General features: G+C 38.1%; 1 protein-coding gene and 1 long non-coding RNA gene across 3 annotated transcripts in view; one reads left to right on the top strand and one right to left on the bottom strand.

Annotated features, from left to right (window-relative positions):
* The window catches only part of HACD2 (3-hydroxyacyl-CoA dehydratase 2), an 88,311-nt gene that overhangs the window by 40,348 nt on the left and 23,959 nt on the right, over positions 1 to 24,004 (top strand). For both annotated transcript variants that reach the window (XM_055568409.1, XM_055568410.1), the window contains exon 4: positions 17,058 to 17,146. In XM_055568409.1, the coding sequence (XP_055424384.1) occupies positions 17,058 to 17,146 (89 nt within the window). The remainder of the gene's footprint in view (positions 1 to 17,057; positions 17,147 to 24,004) is intronic.
* LOC129643626 (uncharacterized) overlaps positions 23,507 to 24,004 on the bottom strand; it is a 45,436-nt gene continuing 44,938 nt past the window's right edge. Inside the window, exon 3 of the long non-coding RNA XR_008710410.1 lies at positions 23,507 to 23,662. This is a non-coding gene — a long non-coding RNA (uncharacterized LOC129643626). The remainder of the gene's footprint in view (positions 23,663 to 24,004) is intronic.

The raw sequence follows: 24,004 nt of genomic DNA, 5'->3' as shown, positions 1-24,004 counted from the left end.
GTCACTTTTGTCTTGGTGTGTGTGGTCCTATAGTTGTAACATGGCTCTTATGAGTTACGTGGTGTCATGTCACATTACAGGCAGAAGGTGGCTGCAGGCACAAAGTGGCTGCACAGCAAGGCTTTCCAGAAATAGTTTCTTTTTCATTGGTCAGGACTGTGCCACATGCTTTCTCCAACTGCAGGGGATTCCAAAGAAGCTCGTGTTTTAGCACGGTACACTGCTATTCCACATAAGATCAGTGCTTTGTTAGTAAGGAAAAAAGAAAAATCTCAGTGAATAATCAACTAGTGGTGGTTGCCACAAAGGATTTGAATGGTTTAGTCTTGAGCCAGTCGAGTGATCCATGAGTCCATCCACTTGGCAGCAGAGTATAGTAATATTAGAGTACTTGATGTGCATAATCAATCTGCTTTATATTTTAAAGTTGGATTTGAAAAGCATAAACACAGGTTGGTTTACCCCTACATCATATTCAATATGAATGGTTACAAATCTCAGTATCCCTAAGTAATACACATGGTCATGAATCTCAGTAATGACCTTGTACATGATCAACTCCTCCTGCCAAAGTCTTCATTAGAATAAGGAGTACCTGAATAAACTCTTTCAAAAGCTGTTTTCAACTTGGATTTTTGATTATATATATATATATATATATATATATTTTTTTTTTTTTTTTTGCCAAAATAATTGTAAATCAGTTGTGTGTGAAACAATGCAGGGGGAATAGGGTTTCCTATTGTTTTGTTTGAATTTCTACCCATTTTTATTTTTAACAGAATTTGTACTATGGTGGCTATTAAGTCCTGTCTTGATGACATTTTTAAGTTAAAAGGCCTATTTCTATATAAAAGTAACACATGTATATTCTTTTAAAGGTCAGCTATTTAATACTGAAAGACATGAAGAAAGTAAAAATCACTTTATTTACCCAGAAATAGTTATCATTACATTTTGATATACATTTTTGTGCATATAAAGTATTTGTATTTTAGGATAATGTATTTTAGATATTTAGGTAATATATTTTAGAATTATTTGTAAACATAGTACAGTGTAAATATCTCTTGACACAGTTTGGAAGACTGAGTAAGGAATTTCATTTCAAACTTGAAAAAGGTAAATGAAAGTTACTATTTAATTTTCATTATTCATAGCTGGAAGATTTTAAGTAATATTTCTGGAGAAGTTTGGCATTAATAAATCCTCACTAACTTTGATTTATAACAAGAAATAAAAAAGGTTCTGCTCTAAGCCTAAGATTTCCATATTCCTCCTTAAGTCCATTTATTTATTTGGGAGGTTCACAATTGAAATATATTCAGGTGACTAGCAGATAATTAATGTGAAAGTTGAATTTTTTTTTTTACAATGGCCATTTAAAGTTCTGTGTAGGTTGGGTCTTTTTGTACCTGAGCATTCATTTGCCTATCGTTTTCATGCTGCAGATATATTCCACCTCTCAAGTTAAATTTAGCTGAGGAATTGTTAGGTTCAGATTATAATTGCTCTTTCTCTTCTCTTCACTTTCCCAGCCTCTGCAGTACTTTGACAAGCTTCACTCCTCCTGAGGCAGTGTTTTCAGTGTGTCTTTTATGCACTGTCGACAGGCTTTTTCCATGTTCTGCTGGCCTCCTACTCAATGAATGCCACCACCGCCTCCACCCCCGCATTAGTGCCGGAGTGGGAGAGAGCTGGGCAGAGTCGTTGAACTTTTAACATCTACTGTATGAACAGCCCCTCAATAGACCCTTTCTTTTATCCTTCTTAGACCTCTTGCTTACAGTAAGAGTCAAGTTACCCCCAAATGGTTCTTACTGCCTTGATTATGGGCTCAAGGTTCAAAAAGCTGGGCTTTCATTTAAGTATGGGTAACAGAGTGAAAATACTATGTTTTCCATTTAAATGCCACCGTAACATTATTTATTAGACAAATAACATTATAAATACAATGGAATTCATTTTAATGAAAAAAAAAATGCCCTAAATTCTGCAATTCTGGTCAATAATTTTGTTTTTCTGTGTTTCCTTCCAGACCTGGTCTATGTGTTTATGCAGTTTTTGCATTATTATAATCAGAGTGGCTACTATTTGATTTCTGAGTTTTTCCTTTAATATAGCCATTTTTCCATTTTTTTTTTTTTACATAATCTCTATGGTGATACTTAAATGAGTCTATTTTTCAAATGGCTACTTCACTAAAGGGTATACAGTGATAAGTGAGCCCCTGTTCTACCATCGTTCTCCACTAACCCAGTTCCTTTCCCACTTACCTTAGTTTCTTGTGATGTAATGGGGTATATATATGTTCTATTTTTCAGGCTTGGTTCTTTCCCTTTATTTACCAGTTTTCAGAATAATGTGTTGGTTTCCCAGAATCCTCTATAGAAAACCAGTACAAATTTGTTGGATTTTTTTCCTATATACTATATTTTTTATTCTTTAAAATGGTTTGGGGTTTGGCTTTAAAACAGGCAGCAATGTTCCTCATCAGCCTGACAGCTCTCTTACCATGTCACACTGGCTTCAACTAGCAATATTTCATTAAATCCAAAAGGAAAAAGCAGTTTCAATGTTGAGGGGGAAAAAATCCAGTTCTGAGAATAGTTAACATTAGTTTGTAAGTTAAAATGAGGGCTAGGTTTCATGTTGCTTTATGCACCCTTGTCCTCCCATATAGAACTGGAGATGTCATTTACCTGACCCAGGCAGGCACTGATACTAATAGACACACTCAGATAAACACACACACACACACACACACACACACACACACACACACACATTCACCCCTTCCTCCAAACAACATAGATTGGGCCATGTCAAAGGGACAGTGAAGGTCTTTGCTTCTTATCATTGTGACCTCATGAATTTTAGCATATTTGGTGTTTTTCAGTATGTTGTATCTCTTCTTTTTAGTGCCCAAAATGGCCATCTTTGGCCAGTGGGAATATCTTCAGATTGTCTTCCAAGTCCTCTATGATGGAACCTTTGCCATCTTTTTAGTGTCGTTGCTTTCTGATATGACAAGATGTTTCAGGTTTGTCTTGTATTCACTGGTATTTTTTTAATTACAAAATATCTTACTGAATTAGATGTATTATTATGCCTCCCAGTGTAAAATGTTCAGGTTGTTCCCATTTTTAAATATTAATTTTTCAACCAGTATCTGATATGTGATTTTTTTTTAGTCTTCAGATTATGCCTTTTGTGTATATTTTCATATATAATTACTAATCCAGAGTATAAAGATTCATTTAACTCTTAAAAATATTGCCAAATTGAATTGCAAAGGATTATTTTTAATATTCACTAAGATAATCATATAAAATCATAAATTACTCTTGTTTATCGTTACTGTTCAGCCGCTCAGTCGTGTCTGACTCTTTTACAACCTCATGGACTGCATCCCACCAGGCTTCTCTGTCCCTGGGATTTCCCAGGCAGGAATACTGGAGTGGGTTGCCATTTCCTTCTCCAGGGGATCTTCTGGACCCAGGGATAAAACCTGTATCTCTACATTGGCAGGCAGATTCTTTACCACTGGGCCACTAGGGAATCCCACTCTTGTTTATTACTTTTTTTGCTAATTATAAAATTATGTATACTTCCGTATGTTTGTTTATTATGTTCTTATAATATTATGTGAATTATTTGCTTATGCTGTTTGTTTTATTTGCCCATTAGTGTCTTGATTTTTTTAAAAGACAGAAACAATTATTTCTTTATATGCTTTGAATGTTAACCTGTTGTCATATTGGTTGAAAATACTTTAATTCTGTTATATGTTGACCAATAATTAACTTTTTTGAGAATAATCACCAAATTTTAAACATAAATATTAATTTGTTGTATTCGGTTATCATGTAAGCTTGGCAGTCACTTTACTTCTTCAGACCTCACTTTCTTCATCTGTCATGTACTGAATTGAACTTGATCTCTTAGATCCTTTCCAGCAGTGACAGCCAAGATTTTCTTAGCTAAAGATCACCGTATTTGAATAACCCTTGTGGTTACTTGCTCTTTTAAATAGAGAGTCTTTCCCAAGGAAACCTTCTTTCACAACTTTCTAGTGAAATTAAACTTCAGTATTCCTTCCCTACCCACAGGGTTTGGTAGAACTCGAAGAACATGGTTTGGTAGAAGTGTGTTTTTTGGTTTGCTTAAGTGAGATCCTTTTTTAAAGTAGTAAGGAAATGATTTTACTCTCAAACTTGTTAGATCTTGCATTATTTCCAGTAAATGACAGATTGGGTTCAGCCTTTTGAAAAAGCTTTATGTAATAGAATTTTCAGAAGTATATTGAGACAAAACTTAGTAAGTTTAAAAATAGAGATACTAATAAGTCTTTTTTTTTTTTTTTTTAAGAAAAACTTATTATGTAGCTTTGCTAGGGAAAAATATATGAACTATCCCCATTTCAAAGCTACAATTGACAGTTTGATCTAAAACACCTGCAGTGACCACTAAACCTAATAAGATGGTAATTTACTCTAAAAATACTGACTATAATACAGATGTTTGAGTAAGTTTCCATGACTTACAATTGACTTTTTGTGTCCTCTTTGAGAATGGCTTCTAATACTTCTGTGTTTTCGTCTTTTTTCAAAATGCGTCACCCTTTTGTGTTATCCTCAGAATAGTTGGAAATGTGTCATTTTTTTTTCACGTTATATTTTGCTCTCATTCAGAGATTAGACTTCCAGTAACTTTGTTAAAAAATAGAGACCCCAAAGGTAAAGAAAGTGAAATCACTCAGTTGTGTTCGACTCTTTGTGACCCCATGGACTGTAGCCCACCAGGCTCCTCCATCCATGGAATTTTCTAGGCAAGAGTACTAGAGTGGATTGCCATTTCCTTCTCCAGGGGATCTTCCCGACCCAGGGATCAAACCCAGGTCTCCCGCATTGCAGGCAGACGCTTTACCATCTGAGCCACCAGGGAATCCAACAAATGGATATTTGATAAAGCATGCAGGAGCTCATTTCCTTTAGAGGTCTCTAAGACTTCCAAGGCTTCTCTTACAGCCAACTTATTGTTACTTTTTACATGTAAGAGCCTCAATTAAGTGGAGATTCTTAATTAGTGGCAGAGACTCTGACCACTGGCCATCTGAAACAGAGGAAACTGTAAAGGCATGTAAAAGACATCCAGTAAACTTGAAATCACTACTATAGTCAAAGCCATTTAACATGTAAGTACATGGCTCAAAAAACTGGGCCTGTTGGTTCCAGTTTTTTCATGTACACTGAATTATACATGGATTGTTTTCTCTCATTACATCTGTCATAAAGGAGCTCTAAGCCAAGTTTGGGTTCTGCCCCAAGCAAGTGCACAAGCCTTCTCCATATCTGTTTAGGTATTAATTTCTCCCACGGTTTCAAGTTATTTTTCCTACCCCTATCTTCTGTAGGCTCAACTTCCTACCTTATATCTTTGTTATATATCATAGTGCTTTTCCAGCTTTTCACAAGTTTGCCTAATACCTGTGAGAAGTGCAATTCCACTGTAAGAGGTTTGAGAGTAAAGACCAAATAACTTGCCATAAATATCGAACACTTTTGAAGTTCCCTTCTTTATGTTTTAATGTAAAAATGGATTTCCCCTCAGAATTTCAGGGAAAAATTAATGAATCATGAAAATACATTATATGTATATCCTGTGACTTTGTCTCCTAAAGTAGAATTGGTTATGCAGAAGTAAAATTTCAATGAAAAATACCTTAAATTGTCCATGTAATACAATATAACTTACTATTGATTCTCAGTGAGTCCAGCACAGGCACTTTTTCCTCCAGTGTTGAAAGTGTTTACTCTTCCACATATAGCAGTTGGCTTGCATTTGGGGCCTCATTGTTGTTCAGTCGCTAGGTCTGTCCAACTTTTTGCCACCACCATGGACTGCAGCACGCCAGGTTTCCCTGTCCTTCACTATCTCCGGGAGTTTGCTCAAACACATGTCCATCAAGTCGATGAGGCCATCCAACCATCTCATCCTCTGTTGCCCTCTTCTCCTCCTGCCCCCAATCTGTCCCAGCTTCAGGGTCTTTTCCAATGAGTTGGTTCTTTGCATCAGGTGGCCGAAGTATTAGAGCTTCAGCATCCAACCCTTCCAGTGAATATTCAGTGTTGATTTCCTTTAGGATTGACTGGTTTGATGTCCCTGCTGTCCAAGCGACTCTCAAGGGTCTTCTCTAGCACCACAATTTGAAAGCATCAATTTTTCAGTGCTCAGGGCCTCATTGGATGACTATTACATTATCTTTGACTGTAAAGTCACAATCAGCATGGCCAGGAGACCTGAGACCACCACTCACTCTGTTCACACTGTGAAATCCTGGGTAGAGTCGCCTGCTGCTGCTGCTAAGTTGCTTCAGTCATGTCCGACTCTGTGCGACCCCATAGATGGCAGCCCACCAGGCTCCCCCGTCCTGGGATTCTCCAGGCAAGAACACTGGGGTGGGTTGCCATTTCCTTCTCTAACGCGTGAAAGTGAAAAGTGAAAATGAAGTCGCTCAGTTGTGTCCGACTCTTAGCGACCCCATGGACTGCAGCCTACCAGGCTCCTCCATCCATGGGATTTTCCAGGCAAGAGTATTGGAGTGCATTGCCATTGCCTTCTCCGCAGAGTTGCCTACATGAAGTAATTTTTCTGTCTTATTTACTTTGGGTTGAGTTCATACTTGATTGCTTGTGGGATGTTGCTGGACTGGACCCTGATGCACATCTTTTACATATACATGCCCCAGTTTGAGAAGCACCACTGTATTTAAAATTTTGTCACGTAAAGGGAAAAGATTTCTTTCTAACTACATAGTCCTTCCCAATGCTAGACACATGAAGTATTCTTGTACCTGATTTTATATTCATTTCTGTTTTGTGAAAAAAATAAGCATTTAGTAACATTATCCTTTTAACACAAAATGTAATGCCATCGTATAGTTTAGTACATCTTTTTGAAATGCCAGTCTCAAATCCAGAGCTTATCGTATGAATACCATAATTTTGCTATTGATTTCAGTGTAAGACACAAATTTCTTTTGTCAGAGGCTCAATAAAGTAAGTGTGCTTATGTTAAGTATATTGAAAATTGCTTTCTGGGGGGTCAGGTGTTGCAACTCCAAGAGGAATGGTCCATTTTCTATATCCCAGAAAAAAAGGAAAGAAAACTGCCTCTCTGTCAGTCCTTTAAAAAACAAAAAAAGCCAGACATCTTCCTTGAATTTCATACTCCCACCCTTCTCTTCATTTTGGTCAGAAATATTTTGTTTCCCTAAGATTAGCTTGTACTCTAAGAGAAAATATTTAAGAAAATTTCTGTTTAAGATTGGAATTAGTTCAATTTCAGAATTATCTTTTGCTGATGCCAAATGTTTAGTCTCTTGTTAAGAATGATGATTTTATTAGTTTTAAAATTTTAACTCTTATTTTTTATAAGGAGTTTAAGTAATGTGTAAAAGTACATAAAGTTTAAAAATGATTCCAGATTCTACCAATAGTGCTAATCCTGACTAATATTAAATAAGCATCATTCAGGAAGCATTCTCTTTACATATATGTTCATACAAAGAAAGAAAAAGTTAATAGAAGAATCAAGTTGTATAGTTCATGCTATACATGCTATTTTTCAGTAAAATTACTGGGTTTGTAAAAAATAAATACATTGTAAAACCTTTAACCATGAGAAAAACATTATTTATCAAAAGATCCCTTAAAGTTTAATAAAAAGATTATGAAAAATTTAGATTAAACTTACATTTAGCTATATTTTAGGCAATATTTAATTCTGTTAAGAGAAATAGTATTGTTATTTGTTCTTCCATCAGTTCTTCCCTGACTCCCATTTTAAAATTGTTACTAATTTAATATTAGGACTTCCCTCTAGCTCAAACAGTAAAGAATCTGCCTGTAATGCAGGAGACCCAGGTTTGATCCCTGGGTGGGGAAGATCCTCTGGAGAAGGGAATGGCAATCCACGCCAGTATTCTTGCCTGGAGAATCCCATGGACAGAGGAGCCTAGCAGGCTACAGTCCATGGGGTCACACAGAGTTGGACACGACAGAAGCGACTTAGCACAGCACAGCACACTCTGTTTTATGACCATAATTACCATAATTGTTTAGTTTTAGTGTTATATGTAAATGGATTCATTGCCTACAGTGGACCCCTTTAGCATGACTTTTCTACTCCTGAGTTCTTTATCTTGATTTATGTCTAGTTTGTCTGAATTTCTGACACCGTGTGTTTCTCAGGGTCAGTCACATAGGCATTATGTGACAAATTCTTAAATATTTAGTGGTGTCTACCTTTTGCCAGTGACGTCTTGGCTGGGTATCATATTCTTGAACATACTTTCTTTTCCTCAGACCTTTGTATTAATAGTGTTGCTTCATCGTTTGTTGACATTGAATGTTGCTGTGGAGAAATTTGAAGCCAGGCATATTTTCTTGCCACTTTGTAGGTAACTTGTTGTGTTTTTTTTTTTTTTTTTTTTTCCTCCTTGGATCCCAGAAGTATTATTTTTGTAATCAAGAAAGTTCTCAGTTTTACTTTTTCACTGTTCTTTCAGTACAAATGTAGTTCTTTCGTTTCTTGGACTATACCCTTAAATACGTTTTCTGTTCTATTGTTGGTTTCTCTACTTTGAGAATAGCAATTATCCTTGTGTTGGATTGTCTGTATTTTCTGTAATTATCATCTTCCTTCCAATTGCTTACATCTTTGACTTTTCTCCTAAATTCAATGCTTGGTTTATTTTTTTAATTTAATTTTTTTGGCTTAAATTAGCACCTGTTTATTAGCTCTTAGGTCAGAAGTTCGGTGGGCTCAGGTGTGTTTTTGGCTTGGAAGTGGAAGTGTTAGTCATTCAGTCATGTCCAACGTTTTGTGACCCCCATGGGCTCACCTGCTAGGCTCCTCTGTCCATGGGATTCTCCAGGCAAGAATACTGGAGTAGGTTGCCATTGCCTTCTCCAGGGAATCTTCCCAACCCGGGGATCAAACCTGGGTCTCCTGCATTGCAGGAAGATTCTTTATCATCCTAACCACCAGAGTGTTTTCTGCTTAGTATTTCACAAAGCCAAAATCAAGGTATCAGCTGGGCTGGATTCTTATCTAGAGACTAGGGGAAAATCTGCTTCTAAGCTTATTGGCAGATTTCAATTCCTTGTGGTTACAATGCTAAGGTCCAATTTCCTTTCTGGTTATTGTCCTTAGGTTGCTCCTAGCAATTGGATGATGCTCTCCCGTCTTTGCACATGGCCTCTCCATCTTCATAGCCAGCAGTGGTGCCTCAGATCCTTCTTGTGCTTCAGATCTGTCTGACCTCCTCCTGCCAACAATGCATGCTTTATTTTACTTGCATTATGTTCATGTGATTGCTGTGCCTTTTGTCTTGTGAGCAGCTCTGTCCAGCCATTTTCTTTGCTCTGATACAAACGTTACTGAATCCACCCTGACTGCATTTCCACAATGTTTAAGGTTCAGTTGTTTTTCCCTCTGAGCTACAGTTCAAGGATGGAGGTTTTCCTGATTTATGTATTTTTCTACACGCTGAGGATATGGGAGTAGGGCTTAGAGAGTATATGGATATTAAAACATCAAGCCTTAATAATTAAAACTATGCATATATTGATATAGAAAGATATTCAGGATTTTTTTTTCTCATTTGTTCATTGGAGTATAATTGCTTTACAGTGTTTTGTTGGTTTCTGCTGTACCACATCATGAGTAAGCCATATATTTACATACATTCCCTCGTCTTGAGCCTGCTTCCACCCTACCCCATCCTACCCATCTAGGTCATCACAGAGCACCTAGCTTAGCTCCGTGTGCTATACAGCGGCTTCCCACTAGCTGTATTTTACACATGATAGTGTATATGTGTAAAGACTGCCATCATGGAAACAATTGGAAGAGTGTGTATAAATGTATCTTTACACATTGACTCACATATTTGCTGTTGATTGCCTAAACTGTATCTCTGGAGTGATAGACAAAGCATTAACTGGTTGCCTGTAGGAAAGCCACCTGAGTGGTGGTAGGATGGATTTGGGAGGGAAGCTTTTCTTGGTGTATCTTTTTATACTTTAAAAGTTTTGAACAAGGTGAACGAATTACTTATTTAAAGACACATGAGCTCTTTCTTCTCTTCTGAGACTTAATTACTCCATCCTGGAGTTCTTCAACCCTGTAGAAAGTATATCCTGTCCACATAGGGAACTTTGCACTAGTCTTCCAACTCTGTGGGGGATCTGAAAGGCTTAGCATCAATGAGGTGGCTCCCAGTTAGTCATTTCCCCGTCACTTTCCAGCCTCCGTGTCTGTCACACTCCAGTCAGAAATTTGTGTTTCTCTCCAAATCTAGGCCTGTTAGTGGAGATTCTTGCAATTTTTTTGATTCACCAGTATCACTTTTGGGGGTTGAGGACAGAGTAGGAGGTATGCAATAATCCCTTCTTTCTTGGCTAGCACTTTTTAAAATGTGTGACATAACGTTTTACCCGATTCCTTTCTGGTTACTGCTAGCCATTTTTGTTGTTGTTATTTAATGTTCATTATTTTTAGTTCAGTGGATTTGGAATTTGGGTAGGGAGATTCTGATTTCAGTTTCCACATTTAATTTAATTGCTGGCACCAACTTTGTGACTCCTGTCTTTCTTTGGTAGCGGGCTCCATCTGAACACTACCCTGCTCTGCTCCTGGCCTGTGTTGCCTTTCCTGTACTTAACTTTCATCCTGGTCTTGGTCATGTGTAGCTAGTCTCCCAGTCCCACTAACCTGGCCCATGTGAGGGATGCATCGGGCAGGAAGGATTTCTCAGTGCTACTCAGCTTCGCAGGGCTCAGGTGGTTGGAGCATCCTCATAGCACCCTGGTTCAGGAGAAATGAGAAACTGATGGCCAGCTCCCCTTTATACAGCTTTTGCTTAACACATCCACACACAAGTGCCTGCGTTTCTTTTATCTGCCAGTGTTTTGCTTCAAAAGTTCATCACCCTTTCAACATAAATTCTCATAATTATTTCTCAATTTATAACCTTGCTTTGCCAAAGATTTGCAGTGCTGACAGAGATATCTTTCTGAAACTGAGAAGCAGTCATGCCATTTTCCTGTTTACAAATGTTTTACTAGCCCCACATCAACTTCAGGGAAAATGTGCTAAAAACAAAAGCTATTCCAAACCAAATCAGTTATAGCCTGAGAGTGTAAGTTCATGGGAGCAGGGACTTTTCCTTCCCTGTTGTACCCACAGCATGAAGAACAGTACAGAGTAGGTACCCCCAAAATATTTGTTGAATTAGTGATAGGTTCCTCTCAATACTTCTGTCCAATAGATAAATATCATGGACCGAAGAACCTGGCTGACTACAGTCCATGGGATCGCAAAAAGAGTCAGACATGACTTAGCTACTAAACCACCCAACAACAATATATACCTAGTAATCATTTTGAATGAATTTTGATCTAGTAATAGCTTACTGATCAGGTTGCAGAATCTCTCTTTGTCGTTTGGAAACAGCCAGTTGAAGCAGTCATCCACAGCAAAAGTGTGCAGTTTGGGTAGTTTTAATATGCTATGTTAATGAGCACTGTGTTCAAATAAAGGGTAATGGTATAACAGATGTGATCACAGTGGGATTGACTGTTAGAAGTCTAGAAAAGATCTGCTGTCATGAGGGTCAGAAGTGCTGTTTACTGGGTGACTGGTTGAGGTAGGTTCTGTGCTGTAGAAACTAAGTAAAGTGAGAGTTGGTATAGATGGCATCACTTGGAAAAATTTCAGGTGCCTAAATAGCAAGATTCTCTGGAACAGGCATGTAGGAGCACCTGCAGGCAAAGCCAAAAACATCTCTGCATCTGTGTCAAATTAGAAAGCATTGATCGGCTTTTTATTTCCTAACTTACTCAAATTTAAATTTACTGCTGAGGCAGTGCTAAAGCAGGCACGCTTCCATGCTGCTGGTAGGAGTGTATATTGATACAACCTTTTTGGAAAGCAATTTGGTGGTATATTTCAAGAGCTCTAAAGGCATTCATGCCATTTGACCTAGTAGTTACACTTCTGGGAAGTGTCCCAAGGAAATAATCCTTTTTTTTTTTTTTTTTTTTAAAAAAAAAGGGTCTACGCCTCAAAAAAATTTTAAGTGTTACTTTTAATACTTAATTACTTCATTTATAGTATCAAGAAATTGGAACAATATAAATGTCTCACAGAAGAAGAAGAGATAAACAAATATATACCACTCAAAGGGATATTATGACTCAAGTTAAAATATTTTTAATATGTTGTAAGATAGAAAATTTCTTAAAATGTTAAATGAGAAAACCAAGCCACAAGAGTATAAACAATAGAAGTTGAACTGTATTTAAAAACAGAAGAAAAGACTGGCGGGAAATTTACCAAAAAAGTAAATCTTTATTTTTGGTCACCCAAACTTACTTGTTAAGGAAAGCAATCAAATAATTCTTGTTTAGCGCTTTTGAAAGGGAAACATATAAATATCCATGTTTCCTAGGAAAGGGAGCTTTGTAGTAGAGAAGGGATAATTAGTAAAGCCGTATATAGTTGAACGGTGATATTCATCTCCAGATCTCCCAAACCCCTCTGTTTAAAATCACACTTACAAAGCATTCTAATTTTGACAGCAAAAAATACACCCCTAGATGAGGGTCTCTAAAATCCTAGTCATTCAGTTATTACAAAGGCTGTGCATCTATTACAAGTAAATAAATTGACATTTTGGTTTGTTAGCTAGTCTCCTATGAATTTGATTAATGAGCTGGTTTTTCCCAAGAGACTAATTCTTGCTCTTGAGTGACATAAAATCAGATTTTTGAACTTGGAAGTCTGAGGTCCAGATCCTGGACTTTTTTGATCCCCAACCAAATATAGCAGCAGCCCTAGAGTACTGCTCAAACCATTAGCCATCTAGCCTGTTGTTTCAGTGATAAAAGAAGAGCAGAAATTAAAGGAAAAAAATATTAATTTTTACGTGATGAGCTGGTCTATGAGTTAAAAAAAAAAAGAAGCTAGAAAGAGTGGTGGTCTTTCCTTAAGTGACAAGTACTTGATAACTCATTTAGGAAAACCTTTGATTGTCAATCTTTTTTAGTTTTTCTTATTGGAATTGTGATCTGGCTAAGTATATTCACTTAATGTTTGACTTACTAATTAGCTTCTTTAGCAGTATTACATATTACACCATCAGGCTCTATACTTCATTTGTGCATTTGTTTAAATAAAAGGTTTATTCACATACCATTCGATTCATTCATTTAGAGTGTACAGTTTTAGAACATAATCAATTTTAGAACATTTTCATTACCCCAAAACAAAACTGTGTACCTACTGACAATTACTTTCCATTTTCTTCCTAACCTCCCAGGCCCAGGTCACTACTAATCTCCTTTCTGTCTGTATAATTTTGCCTACTCTGGATATTTCATCTTAATTGAATTATATAGTACATGCTCTTTTGTAACTGGCTTCTCACTCAGCATCATGTTTTAAGGTTCATTAATATTGTAGCATGTATCATTACTTCATTTCTTTTTTCTATTACTTTCTATTTTATTTCTAATGTCCCATTGTATGGGTATGCCACATTTTATTTATCCCTTCATCTGTTGATGGACATTTTTAATATTTCCACTTTGGGACTAATATAAATACCACTATAAACATTGGTATAAAAGTTTTTGTATGGGTGTGTGTGTGTGTGTGTGTGTGTATATATATATATATATAAACGCTTTTGAACTGTGGTGTTGGAGAAGACTCTTGAGAGTCCCTTGGGCCACAAGGAGATCCAACCAGTCCATTCTAAAGGAGATCAGTCCTGGGTGTTCATTGGAAGGACTGATGCTAAAGCTGAGACTCCAATACTTTGGCCACCTCATGTGAAGAGTTGACTCATTGGAGAAGACTCTGATCCTGGGAGGGATTGGGGGCAGGAGGAGAAGGGGATGACAGAGAATGAGATGGCTGGATGGGTGGCATCACCGACTCGATGGACGTGAGTCTGAGTGAACTCCAGGAGTTGGTGATGGACAGGGAGGCCTGGCGTGCTGCGATTCATGGGGTCACAAAGAGTTGGACGTGACTGAGCGACTGAACTGAACTGATACATGTTTTCATTTCTCTTGGGTATATATATTCTAAGAGTGAAATTTCTAGGTCATAGGATAATTCTGTATTTAACATTTTGAGCATTTTGAGGCAGACTGTTTTCCAGAGTGGCTGCACTATTTCCTAATCCTGTCAGCAATGTATGAGGGTTCCAGCTTCACATCCTCACCAATACTTGTTATTATGTTGTTGTTGTTCAGTTGCTAAGTCATGTCTGACTCTTTGTGAGCCCATGGATTGTAGCACACCAGGCTCCTCTATCCTCCAGAATCCCGCAGAGTTTGCTCAAATTTGTGTCCATTGAGTCAGTGATGCTATGTAACCATCTTATCCTCTGCTGCCCCCATCTCCTTTTGCCTTCAGTCTTTCCCAGCATCAGAGTCTTTTCCAGCATCAGGTCTTTTCCAGTGAGTCTGCTCTTCAAATCAGATGGCCAAAGTATTGGAGTTTCAGCTTTTACAACAGTCCTTCCAATGACTATTCAGGGTTGATTTCCTTTAAGATTGACTGGTTTAATTTTGTTATTATATGTCTTTTTAATGGTGGCCCTCCTAGTGGATGGACTTCCCTGGTGGCTCAGACAGTAAAGTATTTGCTTGCAATGTGGAAGAACCGGGTTCAATCCCTGGGTCGGGAAGATCCCCTGGAGAAGGAAATGGCAATCCACTCTAGTACTATTGCCTGGAAAATCCCATGGACAGAGGAGCCTGGTAGGCTACAGTCCATGGGGTAGCAAAGAGTCAGACAGGACTGAGCAACTTCACTTTCACTTTCACTTTCCTAGTGGATGTGAAGTGTATCTACCTCATTATGACTTTAATTTTCATTTCTCTAATGATATTGAGCACCTCTTCATGTGCTTATTGACCATTTGCATATTTTCTTTGGAAAAATATCTACTCAAATCCTTTGCTCACTTTTAAATTGGATTTTCTTTTATTATTGAATTATAAGAGCTCTTTATATATCTTACATATAAGCTCCAGATTATATATGTATTTGTAGATACTTTCTCCTGTGGGTTTTCTTTTCACTGTCTTAATGTCCTTCGAGACACATAAGTTTTTAGTTCCGATAAAGCCCAATTTTATTTCTTGTGCTTTTGTTTTCATATCTGATAAACCATGGCCTAATCCAGAATCACAGAAATTTACATCTATGTTTTCTTCAAAGAGTTATTTTGCCTCTTACATTTAGATCTTTGATCCATCTGGAGTGATTTTTTATATTTGGTCTAAGAAAGTGTCCCAGCTCCATTCTTTAGCATGTGGATATTCAGTTATCCCAGAACCATTTGTTGAAAAGACAAATATTTTTCCACTGATTTGTCTTGGCACTCTTGTTGAAAAATCAAGTGAATATGAATGTGAGGGTTTACTTCCAGACTCTCAGTTCTATTCCATATATTTATATGTCCATATGTTTATATTTTTATATTCATTCTATATCCCTGGAGAAGGAAATGGCACTCCATTATTCCCCACTCCAGTATTCTTGCCTGGGAAATCCCATGGACAGAGGAGCCTGGCAGACTGTAGTCCATGGGGGTCACAAAGAGTTGGATGCAACTGAGTGGCTAACACTTTGACTTGCATTCATTCTATAAAGGTTTATTGAGCATCTTTATATGCCAAGCATTGTGCTTGACATGTCCATTTTACTTGCTTTTGAAAACCAAACTGTACCTCTTCAAAGCCCAAATCTTTAAAACTCATTCTAATAGGATGTAGCATCTCTTTTTCTTAATGAGATATAAAATAATTTTCTTTCGTAGCCAAACCTATAGAGGTAATTTTAGCTTCATATGATTGCACATATGTCTTTTGGCAAGTTGTAGTTTGTCCAGCTATATAAATGTCCAGAAGTCTGAGTGATTTTAGAGGGCTTGGAAGAATGAAAATTGATCAGGGATAGTCCATTGAATGTATTGAAGATAAGGTTAGTTTTAAAGTGGATGAAGAATTTACTACCTGTGATAAGGGGTTTCTGGCAAGTGTGGAGTTGCCCACATGCAACTTGACAGGTCTGGGAAGTTGGTAAGTCTAGTTACTAATAGCAGTATGACCAGAGAGAAATGGTGGAGGGGTTATTGGACTGGAGACCCATAATTCTGCTTCCAGATTTTATTTTTGTAGCAGTTCCTTGCCAATGTGAAGTTACAGAGAGGAGAATATTTTTAGATAATGAATTATTACTCAGTTTAAAATGAATTAAAGGATGGAAGATTTTTATATAATGGTGGTGGCTGGTCTCTAGATACAGACTGGTTGTATGAATTGAAGGGAGAAGCCAAAGAAATGTAAACTTAGCAGAACTTGATAATTATCAAAAATAACTAAACATGATTCTAGCGTTATAACTTGAGGACATTGGAAAGATAATTGTACCAGTGCTTACCCTAATGAATAAGGTGAGAAAAAATGGTGTATAAACTTTGAGTTTGTCTGCTTGTTGGCAAAATATAAAAAATGCCAACCTAACTGTTAGTGTATCATATCCAGTCTGAAAGCCAGGAGCTTTCAACATTCTGTTGACACAAACAATTGATTTTCCTTTCCATAGTTGCGTATTCATTTCTGAAACCCATATTGTAAAATGAGCTTTCAGTGTCTAATTTTAAGCATTAAGCAGTGGTTTTATTTTCTCTGCCTGTAAAAGTATTAAAAAATACTGTACTTTGTCAGTGACTTTGAAAGACCTAGGAAAGTTACCTAGATTCCATGGTTTGCAATTACCATTAACAATATTATTGTGTTGAGGGAGGAAAAAGTTTTAATATTGACTACACTGAAAAACATAGTCTATATAGCAATGTAGATGCTCATGATGGCTTTAAACATTAAAATTTGGATGTTTTAGGAAATCTATTACATTTTGAAACTCACTACAATACATTTATTTACCCATCCTAAATTTTCTTTCAGGAATTGTTCCATCTTCTGTTGTCCTGACTTCTTTCCAGGTGATGTCAAGAGTTTTTCTAATATGGGCAGTAACACATAGTGTCAAAGAGGTAAGCATTTAAATAGACAAAAATAAAATAATATGAGCATTAACAAACTTCAGTCAACTTTTCTTTCTCACATGTGTATTATTGCTAAAGATGGAACTCCACATCATATCAATATAGCCCAAATAAAATTCACTTGTACTATAGGAATTTGGTTACTTGTGGGAAACATAACCCAAATATACAGAATTGAAAAAAGGAGACTGATTACACTAAGTCCTGAAGTCTCAATTCCCTCTGAGATTTGGCTGGTGTGGCTATGGTCTGTACCTTAGTTATATTTTTCTGGTTTCTTGTTTGAATTCAGCACCTTAAACTCTGGACAGCTGCATCTTTGTAGTGGGACTGTTGGCGAAGTGAGGGACGTAAATTCATTCCCAGTCCAATCTTTGTCAGACCAGGGTAAAGTAACAAACTTGTTCCTACCTAGTCCACTTGCATTCATGGAATTCCCAAGTGTGCTGAGTCCAGTGGTTCAGGGAGATGAGTGCTCTTCTGAGGGTCTGAGGCAGATGCCCAGCCAGGCCAGCTTCTTATAAGAACTGGAGGGAGGAAACCATCATTACCATGGCTATAAATCCACAGCTATCTTTCATTGTCTGGTATTGGAGAAGGGAATTGTTTTCCAGTATGTTTTTCGCTTTTTAAAAGTCCCTTATTGTTAATGTCACCATGAGGCAGAGTACTGGTACCCACCAAGAAGATTCAGATTTCAGTTTTCCAGTCCCAGTAACTTACCACCAGCATTATGGGGTACTTTAGCCTCATGGAATGCGCTTTATTAGTTTAGCTATTAGCTTTATTAGTTTAGCTATTAGCATTATCCTGGTGTTTTCTTTGTCTTCTATTACTCTGAAATCCCTGTCAAAACACTTGGTTTTTCAGGATTTATTTAGACAGTTTCATTTGTTTTTTAACTAGTGATTGTTTTTAACTTTTTATTAGCATGTGGTTTATACATAAAAAAATGCACATAGTTAAGTTTTTAATGAAAATTGACTAAGCTAAGTTGTTGTTCTTGTTACAGATCCACAGAATTTTTCTTTTAAGCTCATTTTCTCCTTGAAGATGTCTATTTACGCTTTCTGTGTAGGAAGGATGTAAAGCAATCTGATACTTTGACATGATCTCTTTTTAGAGTGGCCACATTTCTTTAAAAAAAGAAAAAGTCAAAAACAGGCAAGTAAATCCTAACGTGACATATTGCCCCTTGTTGTCATTCTTAGTTGTTTTTGGAGTAAGGAAAAGTTACTCTCTTCATTGGCTTCAATGTCCTTTCTATAAATCATAATAACTTGTATTTCTTCCTTCTTTCCTTTCCATTTAACCAGCAACTCATAGTTTTAACTTCCCAATAGTCTTAAGTGACCTAAACTTTCTTCCTAATAGTAACTCATTTATATTCTTAAACAAGTAATTATGTACTTCTAATAATTAAATGTTAGTTACATGAAGATAGAGTGTTATCAACTGTGGAGTGTTTATAATCAGCCAAGAGAGTCAGATACTAGGTGTTCAGGAGCTAATGCTCCAGCTGATGGATTATTCATGGCCTCTGCTTCTCCTCTCTTCTGCTTCAGTAACCACTCCTGCTTATTTGCACTTCTGGCAAAGAGTATAGACAAGTAAATCAAAAATGCTTACAATTCAAATTAAGCAATTGTTACCATATTGCTGTTACCAACATTTCCTAGAATTTTCTGGGCAGAGCAATAAGACAGCTTGGCTTAAAAAGCTATTAAATGTCTCTGTGGATTACAGGTATGCAGACCTGGCCATTGCCCTTAGTAATCACCCACCTGACAGATGCACAGACTTGCATTTAACAGATGGTTTCACATGTAGTGTCAACACAGTAATTTCAGTTATATGCTTGTTATGTTTGCATATTCAGAATTGTTTCTCTGCAGCCAATGTTACCCAATTTTACTATCATTAACATATCATTTTCTTAGGAATGTAGTAAATCTTACTGTCTTTCTGTTACCTCTTCCGTTTTCTTTTCATGTATACCCTATTGATTGACTTATTCCTTTCTCACGTAAATAGGATTCATTGTTTCTACTGCTCCATGATCACACTTCTTGTCTTTTCTTTGAAAAGAACCCATTCATTGTTTTGTTTATGGCAGTAGATTCCCCCTTGACCCACCCCAAGTTGCTGATAGGTAGCTTGAAGACCTGTTAGTGTGGCATTTCAGAGGCCAGTTTGTTTTCTGTCACCTGCTCCTTACCCCCCTTCTCTTAGCAAAGGCTATTTTTTCTGCTGTCAAGTTTCATGTTAGCTATAATTTAGTTTGTCCTATACAACATTATATATGGCTTCCCTGTTAAATGTCCATTCTTCTCTTTACTGAAACATCTTTTAAATATCATTATTTTCCTTATATTCAGCTTTATTTTTAATGGTGGGAACCACACAACTAGTAACTAAATTCCCAATAACTAATGCATAGGGAAATTGATTCCAGAAATAACTGCTTAATAAAATATATCTCACTTTATCATATTAATGTTCAAATTCTTTTCACAGTACGTTGCTTTCATCCTCAGTTTCTTTTCTTACATCACATGTCCTCTAAAGTGGACACGCATGCCTTGTTCTCATAGCATTACATTTGGGTTTGGACTCTTGGCCCCACCCTCTTTGGCCTGCCTGGATTTTCTACACTCGTTCCTCTTGTTTTCTGTAATTGTACATGATGTACTAAGGTATAACCTGTATACATTTTAGGACTAGATACTACATTTTTCATATTTGAGGTAGATTTTCTTTTAAGAGGCCCTATAGAACATGCATTCTTACCTGTCATTTTTATTCTCTGCTGCTGAGAACAGCAGAGAACTAGTCACATAAATGTTGCCAGGTATATCAGAGAACTAAAAGATGATCAGATGGTTTTCTTCTCTGACGTATAAGGATCCACCATCACTAGCAGGACTTCTTGATGAGCAGGATATTAAAGATAAAATGTCTGTATGCTCAAAAGCTTTTTCTTGACCTAACATAGCAAATAACCTCCCCACTTCTTTCCTTTTAAAGGGACTCTTTATATAAGCAAAGTTAAGCTTCTGATAACAAGTTCAGGGTGAGATATAGGGATTGTGGGATACAGGAGGAATCAGAAATTCTAGCCAACCTGTTTTCTTTGCAGTTTTTCCACATGACCCCCAGAAATGAACTGGCTTCTGCATTAGCCAGGATGGCAACTGCTACCGCCACATCAGGCTTCTGTGGGCATTTGTTCCCCTCACCTTCTGTTTGGGTCAGTGTCTTTGTCTCTTCATTGACCTGAAACAAAATTGATGTTTTTCAGAGTGAACTGCAGTAGGAAATGCCACCTTATGTCCCTTACTATGACCCCCCCCACCCCCCACTCCTATCCCCCATCAAAAACAGAAGTCCATAGGGCACATATTCTTCCTTCTCTAAAAGTAGCTAAGCCAAGCCCCAGATTCCTGGACACACAAGTAGGCCACTGTCCCTTTTCTTGGCCAACCCTCTTTGAAGAAGCCCCCACATATCCTCTCCTGAGTTCTCAGTGTGAGATTGCTGTGTTCTTGAGCAGAAGTCCCAGGTTACCGCTGTGAGCAGCAGTTAAATAAGAAGTTGTTGGGCTCTCACTGTGACTTAGCCTAAGTGCAGCAAACACCTTCAACACCTTACTAGGTGGGGTAACTTGTGTAAAATAGAGCTTTGCCCTGGATTGCTGAGCCTTCTGTCCTTTCTTCCTTACCCTTTGCCATCATTAGAGAAAAGGATGTTTTCTCACATTCCTCTGGAATGTCCTGTGAGTTCTCCTGATTTCACCAGTCAGCTGGTTCCCACTTCTCTCTGGCATGCCACTGGGCTTTGTGACTCTCAAGTTGCCATCATTGTTAACTTCTCATCAAGCTGCCTACAAAAAGTCTGTCATGCATGTTTAAGAAAGTAATGTCCAGTTCTCTATCATTATGCTGGTTTTGTTGTTTGTTGCATTACACTTTACAGAGGGCTTTATTAAAATATAATTATTCACTCTTGACAGTTGTCTCTAGGGGTAGGTTGTAGATTCCACTTAAGGCTTGGAAGCTAGAGCGGCAAACGACCGTCTGTCAAATGGCAGAGTTGAAAGTAAACTTCTGAATTCAAAGTCTTCATCCTGCATTAAAGTTTGCTCTCACCAGTTAGAAATGTGATGCAAACACATTCTTACTTTTGTATGCCAATCATACTTTATCCCGTGTAGAGTTGAAAACACCCATCTCAGTTATCACTGCCGTCTATGGGGTCACACAGAGTCGGACACGACTGAAGTGACTTAGCAGCAGCAGCAGCAGTTACCCATTCCAGTATTCTTGGGCTTCTCTGGTGGCTCAGACAGTGAAGAATCTGCCTGCAGTGCAGGAGATCTGGGTTGGGAGGATCCCCTGGAGGAGAGTATGGCCACCCACTCCAGTTTCTTGCGTAGAGAATCCCTATGGATAGAGGAGCCTGGCAGGCTACAGTCTATGGGGTCGCAGAGAGTCAGACACAACTGAGGGACTAAGCACATCACATCTCAGATGCAGAAGCACCTTTCCTCTTCAGCAGTTCTGTCATACCACATGCATATTGAAATATGGTTCTCTAGTCAGATGGTTTATGCATGAAATGTACAAGTAATTGCAGGCCCTGGGTGCTTGTCTGCAACACTTTGCCAGTGTGCTTCTCTGCTGCTTTAGTGCTCATTTTAGGGCTTCTGATATATCCCTCCAGTTAATTGACCTTTCTTCTTGAAAGTTCCAAGACTATTTTTCATACTGGCATATGGACTATTTGGAACAGAATTCCCTGGAAAGCTTCTTAGAAATGCACCTTCCAGGTCCCACCCCATATTTGATACAGAATTTTGAGGAGTGGAGACAGAGAACCATCACTGTTATTAAGCTCCTTGAATAATTTGATGAGATCTAAGATTAAAAATCCACTGTCCGTGGAACTGCAGCTCAGGTACATATAAGAGGAAGCTTGAGGGCCACCTTGCAGGCAGAGGCAGATCTGAAAGCACGGCAGGAAGAAAGTTAAAGTGTCATTTGTTTTGGGCGTAGGTTGCAGGGAAGGGCTCTATCGTGGGCATGTGCTCCTTGTTGCCTGGCAGTGCCACCAGGTAGGTCACTTATGACAACTTCTACCCAGGGAAATACTGCATCTCTCTTCTTGGGTTTTCTCAAGAAATATTGTTGTAGCCACATGTTCCGGGAGACAAACTCACTCAGAAGGACAATGCAGATAGTGGAGTGCAGTTTATTACACCAGTGGGCCCAAGGCAGAGTCTCCTCTTCGCCAAGGACCCCGACCAGTTTTTGTGAAAACCTTATATACCCTAAGTGTACATGCCCAAACCCACCTCCCCAAATTCCCTGAAACTAGTCTGAACACAGGAAAAGAAAGATACAGTCAAAGATAACCCATGATTCATATGCCTTAGGCCTAGGTAGTTAACAGTGGACAATTATCAATAGGCCTGTGGTCATACCTCAATAAGCATGATAGAATTTATGATTCTATTCGGTTACACAGATAATTAGGGTATTCTTTTAGGCAATGGAGAGTATAGGTATGAGCCCTGGGGCTCTTCCATCCGGGGGGTCTGGTTTTCCAGTATACACTTAGGGTATATAAGGTTTTCACAATAGATACTGGGCATATAGATCAAAGTCCACAGTCCAGCCCAAGATGGAGTCCTGCTTTCAAGACGGAGCCTCTTCTGTTTCCTCCTTCAATATCACCTTCCTTGGATAGTTTTTTATTTTCTAGGTAAGTCAAACACTGTATTCTAGAACATGGAGGCTGAGCAGCCATATCTTACATGAGGGTTGGTGAGGGTGGACTTCGGCAGGCACTTACCTTGTGGCTTAGGACAAAGTACTTCACCTTTCTGAGCCTTGTTTTTGTCATCTGTGACAGAGTAATACTAGTATCTGCCCTGCTCATGTCACAGAGTTTTTATGAAGATTAAGTGACAGGACTATATGAAAACAAGGCATCAGTGTTTAGAAATATCAGGGTCTCTGGCTTGCAGTTTTTTTGCTGAGCAGCTTCTAAAATCATAACGTATAAAGTAGTTTCACTTCAGAAGGAATGCTGCTTCCTTCAGAGATGTAGCACAGTTTTCCTTGTCTTCCTCTTGTCCTCTTCTTTTTCACTCTGTGGAAGCTAAAAGACCAGGTACAGTGATATCCTGACCCTATGCTTCTGTTGCTGTTGTGTTGTGTTGTAGGTTTCTTCCTCTGCTGGGTACTACGGCTGGGTTCGCAGCGCGCTCTTGCTCTTTGCCACCTCCTGGGGTTGCCTCCCTTGTCAGCACATTTCCTGTTGCTGCACATGCTCCTCGGTGTCCCCAGTGGCCATCCATGAACTCGGCCTTTCAGTGGGGGAGGCAGGGCACCTTCTCATCCCCATCGTTCAGATGGGAAGCTGAGAGGCTGTGTCTCTAGGGCACGTTGTGCCATGCCACTATCTTCTTCTCAGGGACCTTTTTCCAGTGATGTTTCAGCTCTGCCAACAAAAGACATTGGGATACATTCAGTATCTTTTGGCCCCCTGAGTGCTGAGTGTCTAAAGTTCTCCACCCTACTCTACCTATTCCCTTACTTTCTATTTTAAATATTTCTGTAGGTGGATTTGCATCACCTTCACTTTTAAAATTAGCACTTCTCCTAAAGGTAGAAAAACTTCATCATTTGATTGTTAATCAGACACTGTCAGACTTTAGACAACTCCAAGACAGATGTAGCAGTTATTTAATGCCACTTCTGCATCTGTTAATAATGGACACATAAAGAAAATGTTACTTTTCTCCTGGCTAGATGGTTCACTCTAACATTGTGTATATTTAGC

Source organism: Bubalus kerabau, chromosome 2, assembly GCF_029407905.1.
Source record: "Bubalus kerabau isolate K-KA32 ecotype Philippines breed swamp buffalo chromosome 2, PCC_UOA_SB_1v2, whole genome shotgun sequence".
Classification (NCBI taxonomy): Eukaryota; Metazoa; Chordata; class Mammalia; order Artiodactyla; family Bovidae; genus Bubalus; species Bubalus kerabau.
This window is presented reverse-complemented; position numbering and strand designations above follow the sequence as displayed.